Consider the following 12658-nt stretch of genomic DNA (forward strand, 5'->3'; position numbering starts at 1 on the left):
TTCAGTTGGCTCCTGTGTCCTTTGACATACTTCCACTATTGGTCCTAGAGTCCGCCATTTCTCTAAGGAGCCTCAGAATATTTTACCTAGAATGGTAACTGGGAACTGAAACCAAGGCCTAGGCTCGAGATGTGCTCCTTGCCACTGGGGGGAGCACCTCCTTTTTAGAAAATGTAATTTTAATATGAAACGCCAATATATAAAGCATGTTTAAAATAGGAAAATGATAAATATTTATTTGGGATCCATTCATGCAAACAGTAACAAGTTCAAAGGCACCAAAAGATACATACCAGAAGACTGTTTTGTGCCCAGTAGATTGGCAAAAAATTTAAAGTCTCCAGTGTTGGGGAAGATTTGGAGTATTGGGAATATGGTACACTGCTTTTGGGATGTAAGTTGGGATCAACCACTTTGGAAAATAATTTGGTAGGTTGTAGTATAAATGAAGATGTTATACTCCCCAACCCAGCAATTACCATTCTGGAGACACTTGTACATACAGAGACATGAATAAGAATGTTCATGAGATCACTGTAATAGCATTAACTTGGAAGCAACCCAAATATCCATTAACTGGAGAATGGACAGATTGTGGCATAGTTGTTTCAGTTATCTAATGCACAATGAATCACCTCAAAACTTACCGGCTCAAATCAATAATTATGATCTCGTATGGTTCTGGGGGTTGACTGGACTCAGACTGTGTCACTTGGGGGCTCTCGTGGTTGCAGTCAGATGTTGGTTGGGGCTAGTGTCCTCCTGAAAGCTTCCTTGGTTGTTTGGTGGTTAACCAGTATTGGCACTTAGCTCAGACCTCAGCTTGGGCTATCAGCCAGAATGCCTACATACGGCTTCGCCGTGTGGCCTGGGCTTCCTTACAACATGGTGGCTGGGTTCCAACAGCATGCTGCTGAAGAGAGCCAGGAAAAACCGTATTGCCTTTTCTAACCTAGTATTGCAAGTCACATTGGTTCACTTCCGCCCAGATTCAAGGGGAGGGACCATAGACCCTACCTCTCAATGACAGGAATGTCACTGTCTCATAGTAAGAAGAGCATGGGGGATGAGAGATTGTTTTGTGGCCATCTGGGCAAATCATACATCAATATAGGATGTACTGTCTGATGTATTGGGTGTGGAATATTATATATCAATGGAAATGAACGAACATCGCACATATCAATAAGAATAAAGCAAAACACTGAAAAAAATTGCAGAATATGTGTAGTTCTGCAATATGCAAAATATTTACTACTTAAATATTTATTCACTTAATTCAATCAGTTTGCTCTTTAAAATGTAGCAAATGTATGAAATGCATAGGATTGACGAACTCCAGATGTGGGAGCATGGTTCCCTCCAGGGGTAGGATGGGATGTGATTGGACCTCACATATGCAACAGCCTAGGAACGGGTTGGGGTGCCTGGCTGGTTCAGTTGGGGGAGCGTGCGACTCTTGATCTCGGGGTCGTGAGTTCAAGCCCCAAGTTGGGGTATAGAAATTACTTAAAAATAAAATCTTAAAAAAAGAAAACAGTATAGGAATGATTTTTAAAGCTGGGTGGTGGGCACACAGGTGTTTGTTGTGTTATTCTTTATATGTTTTTGGTATCTCTTAAGAATTAAAAAACAACAATTCTCTCTCCTACTCTGGGTCATCAGTTCCACTCTCCAGAGGCAGTGGGTGTTACTGGGGTTATGTGTCCTTCCAGAAGTATTTCATTTGCAAACATAACTCTGTTTTCCCACTCAGATGGTCGCATATATGGCAGTTTTGCGCTTTGCTTTTTTCACTAATATATCCTGGAGATCATTTCATATCAATACATGACAAGCTTCTTTAAACACACACACACACACACACACACACACGCACACACACACACACACACACACACACACACTGGGGTGCCTGGGTGGCTCAGTTGGTTGAGTGTCCAACTCTTGATTTTGGCCTCGGTCTTGATCTTTGGGTTGTGGGATTGAGCCCCGTGTCGGACTCTGTGCTGAGTGTGGAACCGGCTCGGAGTTGTCGCTCTCTCTGTCTCCTCTGCCCCTCCCCCCCCCACCCCGCTCTCTCTCTCTCTCTCACATTAAAACACACACACATACTTTATTGAGATATAACGCACATCCATTCACTCATTTAAAGCACACAATTAGCGGCGCCTAGGTGGCTCAGTCGGTTGGGCGTCTGACTTTGGCCTAGGTCATGATCTCACGGTTCGTGGGTTTGAGCCCCACGTCGGGCTCTGTGCTGACAGCTCAGAGCCCGGAGCCTACTTTGAATTCTGTGTCTCCCTCTCTCTCTGCCCCTTCTCTACTCATGCTATGTCTCTATCTCTCAAAAAAAAAAAAAAAAAATTGAAAAAAAATAAAGCGCACAATTCGATGGCTTTTAGTTACTCACAGAGTTGTGCATTCATCACTAGAATTCCACGATGTTTTCATTACTCCGGAGAGAAAGCCCACACCCCTTAACCATGATTCTCCAAGTCCTCCCACACTCTGCCCCCCGGCTCCAGGCCCGTGGCCACCACTAATCTGTCTCTGTAGATTTACCTTTACTAAACATTTCATGTAAACAGAATCATACAGTACACGGCCGCCCCGTCTGGCTTCTTTCACTTAGCCTGTTTCTGACATTCATCCATGTTACACCATAGATCTTCCATTATACTCCATTTTGAAACAATTGATGAGTGATGTTGCAGTGTATGAGTTCCCACATTTCGTTTACCAAGATGACAGACATTGAGGTTGTTTCCGCTTTGGGGCTGTTATGAATACTAAGGCTCTGAACACTCGTGTATGAGTGTGTGCGTGGACATGTTTGCTTTTGGGTATATACCTAGGAGTTGAATTGCTGGGCAGTGTGTTAATTGTATTTTAACCACTTGAACTGCTGGGCTGTTTTCCAAAGCTTCCTTTTATTTATTTATTTTTTTTTATTTAAAAAAAAATTTTTTTTTCAACGTTTATTTTATTTTTGGGACAGAGAGAGACAGAGCATGAACGGGGGAGGGGCAGAGAGAGAGGGAGACACAGAATCGGAAACAGGCTCCAGGCTCTGAGCCATCAGCCCAGAGCCTGACACGGGGCTCGAACTCCCGGACCGCGAGATCGTGACCTGGCTGAAGTCGGACGCTTTAACCGACTGCGCCACCCAGGCGCCCCTCAAAGCTTCCTTTTAAAGTAGCTGCACGATACTCCCTTGTGTGGATGTACCTCGATGTACTTAACCAGTCCCTTACTGTGGACACTTAGGGGTTTCCAGGTCTTCTTCTATCACAGTCAGTGCCTCTAGTTTGCACTGAATTTTGCTTATGTGTGGACATATCCATTGGGCCAATACCTAAGACTTAAATTGCAGGGGCAAAGGGAATGTACCTATGTTTTATAAGTTTGAATTTATGCTATTTGTGTAATTACAAGTACATATCGAGAATGATCAGATTCGTGTGAGGAACACTCCAATTTTTCCTCCAGTGTCAATGGCCAGCAGGTGCAGTCACCTTAGAACCAGCAGCCACTGGATTTCCCAGTTTTATTTTGGTTAAACCTTGCATAATACGGGACCGACGTTGGCATAGATGTGACATCAAGTTGAGGCAGGTGTTCAGAGCACATAAACCTACATTCGTTTTTCCCAACGTTTCCCCTAAATCTTCCTTCTCTGGTCCCTCATATTTAGTGCTCCTAAATGGTCATTGTAGCACATCGTGGCTATCATTTGGCCTTCTTGATGGCCTGTGAAGGCTAAAAGCATGAGCTCTGCAGCTGTGTGATCTTGGGCGAGTTACTCAGCCTCTCTGTGCTTACCTCTTCTCCACTGAGATGGGAGTCATAGTAGCATCTGCCTCACAGAATAACTGGGAAGGGCTTCACAGAGCCTTGGCACTGGTTGTCATCTAATTTTATCTCTGAAATTGGTGACTTTCAGCACCACGACTTAAACAACTCTTTCAGACGTTCTCACTGGCTACAAAGAGAGCTTTTTGAGTAACTATTTAATATAATTGTAAACCTCTAGGAAAGTAGCAAGAATGGCCCAAGGGATTTCTGAATATGCTTTATCTGGACTTGCCAGTCGTTTGCTCCATTTGTCTTATCGTTCCCTCTTCCCTGTCCCCCTCTCCGCAGGCATAACACACACACACACACACACACACACACACACACACACACACACACACACACGCATACACATACATACATACATATATGGATGTTGTGTTTTGAAGCATTTGAAAGTTAAGTTGGAGAACGTCATGGCCCTTAACCTCCTAATTCCTCGGTGTGTATTCCCCCAAAACAAGAACATTCTCTTCCATTAGCACAGTATAACTATCCAAACCAAGACATTTAACATACAAGACTCATCTAAATACCAGTTCATACTTCAATTTTATCAGCTGTCCCAATAATGCTCCTTATGGCCATTCTCCCCACTGGCTCACAATCCAATTCTGGATCATGTGTTGCATTTAGCTGTCACAGTTTTCTTGTAAACAGAGAATGTTTAAGTAACGGCACCAAGGAAGGCCCCCCCCTTGCTCCTGGAAGGCCCGATGCCTGCAAGCAGGAACGGCCAGTTCATGTGGCGCCATCTTGTGGCAACAGCGGGAATAGTTTATAAACTGAAATGATTCCCTCCCTGGTGCCCTAAAACATTAGGTGATATTCGTATCATCCCAATTTTTATTAATCATGTAGGACACTATGTTTTAAGCATTTCGCTGTTTCAAATCCATATACTTCCGCATAAAATGAGACTTTGTTTCTCAAATCTGGACCCAGACGGGTGAAGCACAGCGCTCTAAAAGTAGGGGCTTGGCCTGAGACACCTGTGGGAACGGATCTGGCCGCCACAACATTCCAGCGGTGTGGTATTTGGTAAGAGACTTCTCCTCCTTGCGCCTATGTGTATTTCTGCAAAATAAGCCTTACACAGACTTCCACCTGTGGGAACATTTAACAAGGTCATGGGTATAGTTCTTAGCAATGTGCCTGATAGGTGGGAATTCATTCATAAAGGTTAAGAGATGATTATTATTCAAGATTTTGTTAGTGGACAAGTTTAGACCTGAAGTCAAATTCACCCCATTTGCTATAACCTTCTTAATCAAAAACACATTCAGTCAACAAGTATTTTACTGATCCCCAAGTCCTAACTATGTGCCAAGCATTGTTCCAGGAGGTAGGGATACCGTGGTGCCACCCAAGACAAGGTAGTCACCTTCGGGGGCAAATTTCTATTCTGGTTTTGAGGAAAGACAGCTACACGATGAGCAACAAGAATAGTGTTGAGTGTTAGGTGCTAGGTAGGGAATTCAAATGTGCTACAGAAATAGTAACGATGTGGCTCTTTTGGATTTGGGTTGGCCAGGGAAAGCCTCTCTAGGTGAGGTGAGATTTGAACCGAGTTCTGAAAGACGAGAGAGCCAGTCATGCAAACATGAGGATCCGGGGAGTGAACCGTCCAGGCCAAAGAACAGCAAGTGAAACAGCCCTGAGGTGGGAACAAGCTTGTTTTTTTTTTGGAGGGGCAGAGGTTACCGTGTCTAGGACATGGTGGTCAAGGGCAAGAGTAGGTGGCGATGAAGTTGGCAAGGTAGGCAGGGGTAGCTCGCATAGGGCCCTGAAGGCTATGATGAAGCCTTCAGCTTTTATTCCACGTGGGATGGGAAGCCATTTGTGTGTTCAGATCAGGTGGAAAAAGTGTTCAATCTTTCTAAGAGTGGAAAAAGCTTCGTCCCATGGTCTGCGTATAAGTGCATTAGCTTCGCATGACCACTTAAACGTTTTGGGAATCTCTGATGTGTTAAAAAGTCGAATGGGCACGATGCATGGTGACTCCCATTACAATTTTTGAAACAGAAACATATTTTACAAAGAGGAAACCGGAACCAACATTTACAGAATCCCTGAGGCTTATCTGTACTTCTGCCAACCACTTAAAATTACTCTAATAGGATCTTCCCAAACGGTAGCATCCAGCTAGGGCTGGGCTTAGTATTCTGGCTGGGGAGTCAAAGATATTTCAACATTTCTGTATAACATGGGAAACTCTTTTAAAGAAAACCTTTTTTTATTTAAAAAATAATTTTTTTAACGTTTATTTATTTTTGAGACAGAGAGAGACAGAGCATGAACGGGGGAGGGGCAGAGAGAGAGGGAGACACAGAATCCGAAGCAGGCTCCAGGCTCTGAGCCATCAGCCCAGAGCCCTACACGGGGCTCGAACTCACGGACCGTGAGATCGTGACCTGAGTTGAAGTCGGACGCTTAACCGACTGAGCCACCCAGGCGCCCCCCCCCCCTTTTTTTTTTTAAACAGTTCCAGACTTCTTTGAGAATCTGATCAGTGCTATGGACTTTCTCCCCTGAAAATGCTCTGCTTAGGATGAAGAAGGGGGTTACATCTGAGTCCTCTTGGAATCCTCTCTAGATTCCCCGTGTGACAGGGAGGGCTCCCCCTTGTGGTCAGATCCACCACTTCCACCACTGCCATAGACTACCCCCCCCCCCCCCCATGGGGATGGAGTGGAAGCTCCCCATTTGGGGCTACTAAAGAGGTTCTTTCTGGCTGGCCCATGCACTGGCAGCCCAAACTCTGACAAAGGTTGAAATGAACTCTAGGGCCTGATTTCTGCTCTCTGGGGACAAAGATTTGGAGGGGATACCCTCTCCTTCCCTCAGGGAAGGGTTTGGTTTTTCTGTTTTTGTTTTTTAATGTTTGTTTACTTTTGAGAGAGAGAGAGGAAGGGGCAGAGAGAGGGGGAGAAAGGATCCCAAGTGGGCTCTGTGCTGACAGCAGAAAGCCTGATATGGGACTCGTTGGGACTCAAACTCATGAACCAGAGCCTACTGAGCCACCCAGGCGGCCCCTCGGGGAAGGATCCTTAATCACTGTTTTCAGATTCAGGAGGCCTTTGGGCAGCCTTCAGATGTGAAGCTACTGGCCCATCTCCCCAGAAGTGCTTGTGCCGCCCATATTTACAGTTATAGGCGGGGAGTTTGCTGAATAGATGAAAGGGTATAGAATGATTTGGGGTTTTAGGGAATTTTTTCCTCAATCACCCTTGATTTGGAAATTGAGAGACTGACACCCCCAAATTAAGATAATTAAGAAGCAACATGGAGCGGAAACAGGGCTATCACTTCCCATTTTATAGCATGATATGAATTCAAAGCACAGACTGCTTGGGTTCAAATCCTGCCTTACCCCTAAAGTGTCCTGGGATCCTGAGCAAGCCCTTTAATTTGCACCTAACCTCCAAGATTGTGTTGACAGCAATAGGACAGCATTGGTGGGACTGTGTCAAGAACAGAAACTGGCCTGTTACAATTGCTAAATAAATTTTTTTTAATGTTTATTCATTTTTGACAGAGAGAACGCGCGCGTGAGCTCAAGCGGGGGAGGGGGCAGAGAGAGAGGGAGACACAGAATCCAAAGCAGGCTCCAGGCTCTGGGCTGTCAGCACAGAGCCTGACGCGGGGCTCAAACTCGTGAACTGTGAGATCATGACCTGAGTTGAAGTCAGACACTTAACCGACTGAGTCACCGAGGCGCCCCTAAATAAATTCTATTGATACTGTTTTGCAGTGAAGAAAGGCAGGCTCAGAGAAGTGAAATTATTTTGACAGGAAAGGATGCAGGAAGGGCAGGATTAGAACTAGGGCCTATCTCCAAAGCCATTGAGTGTTGTTCACCCCCAAACCAGTGTTTTTCAAACTGAAAGGCAAGACCCTGTAGAGGGTCAGAAAATCAGTTCAGCAGGGCCTCAAAAAGCACTGAAAAAAAAAAAAATCCGAGTGTATGGTGCCTATGAGTAAATAGTATTTGATGGCACTTTCATTTCATACAGGTATCTATCTATCTATCTATCTATCTATCTATCTATCTATCTATCTACAGGTAAGTATACCTATGTGTGTACTAGGTCATTACCCTTGACTACTGATACCCCAAGGAGTTTGTACACAAGGCTTCAGCGAGAACCTCCATGTGTTGTAAACCATCCCAGGAGGGACAGGGGTTCCAGTTAGCTCAAGGAAGACTCAGAAATAGGGGAATGGGCCATGAACTGTTGGGCATGGAAAGGGGCAAAGAGGGTAGGCCACAGTAATCTTGAATCTAAATGAGAGCGGAAGGGTTCTTTTTTTTTTTTTAAATTTTTTTTAACGTTTATTTATTTTTGAGACAGAGAGAGACAGGGGAGGGGCAGAGAGAGAGGGAGACACAGAATCGGAAGCAGGCTCCAGGCTCTGAGCCATCAGCCCAGAGCCCGACGCGGGGCTCGAACTCACGGACTGTGAGATCGTGACCTGAGCTGAAGTCAGACGCTTAACCGACTGAGCCACCCAGGCGCCCCGGGTTAATTCTTGAAACAAAAAATCCGCAAGAGCATACTCTGTGCCAGAACTTTGGCTGGGCAGTGTTAGCTACACAGTGATGACCGGGACAGTCCCGGTCTTTTCCCTGGTGGGGCGCTCTGTGCAGTGGAGGAGACAGACCTATCACCAGACAGTAAGACACTAAAATGGTCAGGGCTGTGATGGGGGAAGCCCATGAAGAAGGAATACAGAACAGCAAGTTCCAAGCGGAAAACCCATTAGCTGAGGTCGAGTTCCAGTATTAGGTTTACCTCTGGGGAACCTAAGGCCCGCCTCTGAGCCGTAGTTGCCTCTGCATCACTCTCACAGACTTAGGTGGACCTAAGATTCTTCACTTCCCAGCTAGGCCTCCTAGAAGTATGCACTAACCAATGTGTTACTTGCCAAGCTCCGTGGCACACTGGAACCCAAATTGAGGACAGCAGGCTCTACCCAACCTATGAGAAAGTTCTGGGAGACAGATGTCTCATAGGGCCTAGTACACTAGCTAACAAGTGGGCCAGGATCTGTGCAAAGCTCTTTTCTTACAGGGCGATTTTAAGGCCTTTGCAGGCCCAAATTACCCCATAAAAGTCCAATCGCTACTTAATTGCACATACTGTATATGATGAGCAGGTAGGGTTAGTATTTGGAGTCACAGAATGTTTGATATAAAGTGTTCTGTTTAACATTAAAAAGTCCAATAGCTCGGTGACACAGCTCTGTTTCCATTTTGCAGATGTGGATTCAGAGGCACAGAAAACCGGCCAAGTCTTCTGCCTACAATCACCAGCAAGGGAATGAATGCAAAGCTGGGTTTGTGAGGCTTCAGAGCCTATACTCATCATGAGGGGACACACTGAAAAGACAACTCTCAAAACCCCCGCTCCGGGGCTCTTTAAGAGCCTCGGAACTGGGAGGAAAGGCGAGATCACAGTAAAGCGAGATCAAAGCGTATGTAAATAAAGACCAGGGGCTGCCGGGAAGTATCACTGCGGCGAGACATTAGGGAAAGCGGGTGTCAGAGTCCTACTGCGCCTGCGCCATCCTGTCTCTTCTTTCCGTCGGGCGCTTGCGCGTGGCACCTCCGTAACCCACATCGACCCAAACTTGCCTGCTGTACGCATGCGTCCTGCTCTGAGTCAGCCTCTTGCCCTTTCTTGCGCTTGCGCTCTAGCGCTCTCCGAGTTCATCTCTCGCTCTTTGACGTCAGTTCCTGTTTGTGGCGGGAGAGGGCGGTATTTCCGGCCAGAGGGTGGGAGGGGGCGGTAAGCGGGGGCCGGGGGGAGGGGGCGGGGGGGCCGCGCCGCGCGAGCCGTTGGGCCTGGCTCGGAGAAGGCGTTGCCGCTGCTGCTGCAGTTGCCGCCGCCAGGAAACACAAGGAGCGGGACCAAGCGCAGCGTGGCGATGGGCGGGAGTAGGGCCCCGCCGGAAAGGCTGGGCGGCCGCCGGTGACAGGTGAGTGCGCCAGCGCGTGTCCCTGAGCGCCTCCCCCCCACGATGGTCGCGTCCGGACCCCCCGCAGTGCGGCACTGGGCCGTACCACCAGTGCCCGCCGGGCGGGGACCGCGGTCCTCGGGGGCCCCCCTTCCGGAACTGAGTTGGGGGCGGACGCGCCGGGGGCGGTCAGACGAGCCTTGAGGGGCCGGGGGCGGGGGCGGCCGGCCGTACCACTGAGGCGGCGCAGGGGGGGGGGGGCACACCAAAGTGCGTTGACCGAACCACTGAAGAGCTGGGGGCTGAGGCAGTGGGATGGGAAGGGAGAGCCCGACCGGTGTGCGTGCCTTACCGAGTGTAGGGGGCCGTACCTATTCGGGGCTGTGGGAGCAGTTCCTTGAGCGTGTTTGGGGAGGTGGGGGAACTGCTGGGGAGGGAGCCGTACCAAGTGCGGCCGGGGTAGCGCCTTGTGGGTTATACCACTGAAGTGCTGGCGGGGGGGCATCCCGAGAGCGTGGAGGAGCTCTGTGTCAAAGGAGGAGGGTTGTGCTGTTTATAATCTTTGAGAGGACGGGCGGGGGTGGGGGACAGCCCCCAGTGGGTGTTCTGTGGAGTATCTTGGGAGGGCTGTAACGCGGAGTATTGAGGAAGGGCTTCTGCCTCCCGAGTTTGGTGGGTGGGGCTTGGGGGTTTACCCTGAACTAGAGCTGGGAGGATCGCTGTTGAACTTCTTGATGACTTTGGGGGGAAATTGTATGGTCACTGGGATTGTTGTTTGGTCACTGGGACTGTTGTCTACCGCAGAACCTTTTCATATTATTAAGCTTTATTTTAAGGTGTGTGGGGTACCCCTGGAGCAAATCCTTTGATTCTGTGGGCAGGAGATGTCTTGGAAGCCACTGTCTGAAGGTTCCTGAGCTTTCTGCTCGTATTAGGGAGGGGAGGAGGTACTGAGCTTAGATTTGAGGAGCCATGTCCCCTGGGTCTGCTTGTTAAGCCTTAGGAGGAAGGAGTGTTTAGAAGAACACCTTTTCTGACAAGGCAAGGTGGCTGGGGACATCTTGATCCTTGGGATTCTGAACACCCGCATCCTCTCATTTGGTGGCTGCTTGGGCTCAGCAAGAGGCCTCTGCTAGAGTAATCAGGTGGGTCCTCTGTGGTCTGCCTTTCAACCTTGTTCACTTTTCTCCTCACAGAGAAGCACTGGGAGTTCAGTCCTGGCCAGACCTTGTGCGGGGGGGTGGGGGGGGGGTGCAGATGAGCCAGGTGCCCATCAGGCCAATACAGATCATGGTGGGCTCCTCCATCCTGGCCATGAGGCTGTTTGTGTCTCCCCTAGGGTAGCTGTACAGCCTTCTGTCGTGTGCCATGTTTACGCTCCCCACCAGGCGATAACAGTTGGCTTCACCATTAGGCGGCCGTGAGGCTGAGTGCTGTTTTCCCAGCTGTTCCTCACTGCATAGGCCAAGGGGATTTGGGCGGGGGGACCCTGGCCCAGCCTGACCCTTCAGATTTCTCTGAAGGACTTCGGGTAGCCAAATCCCCCACAGATCTAGTTTCTCACTGTGGTCACTGGGTGGGTGCTTGAAGCCACTGCCCCTGCTCCCTAGGCCAACTTGTGACCTTGGCTTTCCTGGTAACCTTCGCCCTGGGTCTGGAGTTCCCGGGAGGGCTGGCTGTAGTCCCTGATTGACCTGGCTAACGTGGGCTGGTGATACGGTCAAAGGGGGCAGATGGTTGCTTCTGGTCTACATCATTGGCTTCCAAACTGACTGGCTTCTGTGGTTGTGGTTCCTAGAGAATGGCCCTGGAGTCTCTTGGAGACCGTGGTGGCTCTGTAGAATTTTTCTCCACCTGGGGTTTGTTTCTCTGGTCTCCTGCCAACTTTTAGAGGGTTTGCTGGATGGGGTTGACAGCAGCAATAAAAACGATAATCATGAGATTGATGGCTGATGTTTATCGAGTGGATTCTGTGTGCCACACACTATTCAGAATGCTTCACATGGATTAGCGTGCTGAACACTCACATCCGAGAGCCACACGTACTGTTGTCACAATCTCTGTTTTAGAAGGGGAAACAACAGACAGGCAAATCCTTTCCAGAGCCAGTGAATAGACATCCACTGTTATGTCAGGCATGCGGCAACCCTTTTAGACCCATGACCTCGTTTAAATCTCAAAACACACCTATGGGGTAAGTATGATAATGCCTGTTTTTTAGAGTCCTAAGAGCTAGGTAGGCGTGTGATGCCCATTTTACAGATACGGAAACTGAGACACTGAAGCGAAATGATTTTCCTGCTGTGTCACAGCCAGAAGTAGTAGAACCGTGACGGGAACCCGTGGGCCTGGTTGGCCTCAGTGAACCTCTTGTTGACAACATAACTAGATCGGTGGGTTAGTTGCCCCCGGGGGTGGATATGGAGTCTCTCTCCATTTTGAGGGATGAGACACTGGGGCTCAGAGGAAGACTCGCTTTGCCCTCTGTCAGACCCTAGGCGGCAGGCTGGGCTTTGAACCCAGGTCAGCTTGCCCCTGGTGTCATGCGTTCTTTGTTCACCAGGCGCCGAGCTGGAGTGGGTCTCTGTCACCTCCAAGGCCCTGCCCTGGACCCTGCCAGCTGCACCCTTGGGCCTGCCCTTCCGTTTAGCCTGGGAGCCCAGGACTCTGCGGGCAGCCAGTCCAGCGGTTCTGGACTTGCTGGTGAAACTTGGTCCCCCCACTCAGAGCGAGCCAGGGCGTCTTTGAAGCTGGTGCGTAGTGTGTGCTGGGGGCCAGGAGAGAACAGCAGGGGAGACATGCAGGGGATGACCTAGCTACCAGGGGCCCTGGTGTTAGA

The 12658-nt window shown here is 48.8% G+C and overlaps 2 protein-coding genes and 1 long non-coding RNA gene across 3 annotated transcripts in view; 2 read left to right on the forward strand and 1 right to left on the reverse strand.

The window, feature by feature from the left end:
• CE2H19orf47 (chromosome E2 C19orf47 homolog) overlaps window positions 1-9315 on the forward strand; it is a 36644-nt gene extending 27329 nt beyond the window's left edge. The window contains exon 10 of the mRNA XM_045442335.1: window positions 9122-9315. Coding sequence (XP_045298291.1) covers window positions 9122-9186 — 65 coding nt within the window. The 3' untranslated portion in view covers window positions 9187-9315. The remainder of the gene's footprint in view (window positions 1-9121) is intronic.
• Window positions 9316-9323: 8 nt separating this feature from the next.
• Window positions 9324-10543, reverse strand: LOC123578948. Its single transcript, XR_006702575.1, has 2 exons — window positions 10172-10543; window positions 9324-9598 (listed from the first exon to the last, which is right to left on the reverse strand). It is a non-coding gene; the product is annotated as an uncharacterized LOC123578948 (long non-coding RNA).
• The window catches only part of AKT2 (AKT serine/threonine kinase 2), a 51455-nt gene continuing 48480 nt past the window's right edge, over window positions 9684-12658 (forward strand). The window contains exon 1 of the mRNA XM_045442338.1: window positions 9684-9840. The gene's annotated coding sequence lies outside the window, so the exon portion shown is untranslated. The remainder of the gene's footprint in view (window positions 9841-12658) is intronic.

The sequence above is a fragment of the Leopardus geoffroyi genome, chromosome E2 (genome assembly GCF_018350155.1).
Source record: "Leopardus geoffroyi isolate Oge1 chromosome E2, O.geoffroyi_Oge1_pat1.0, whole genome shotgun sequence".
In the NCBI taxonomy this organism is placed as follows: Eukaryota; Metazoa; Chordata; class Mammalia; order Carnivora; family Felidae; genus Leopardus; species Leopardus geoffroyi.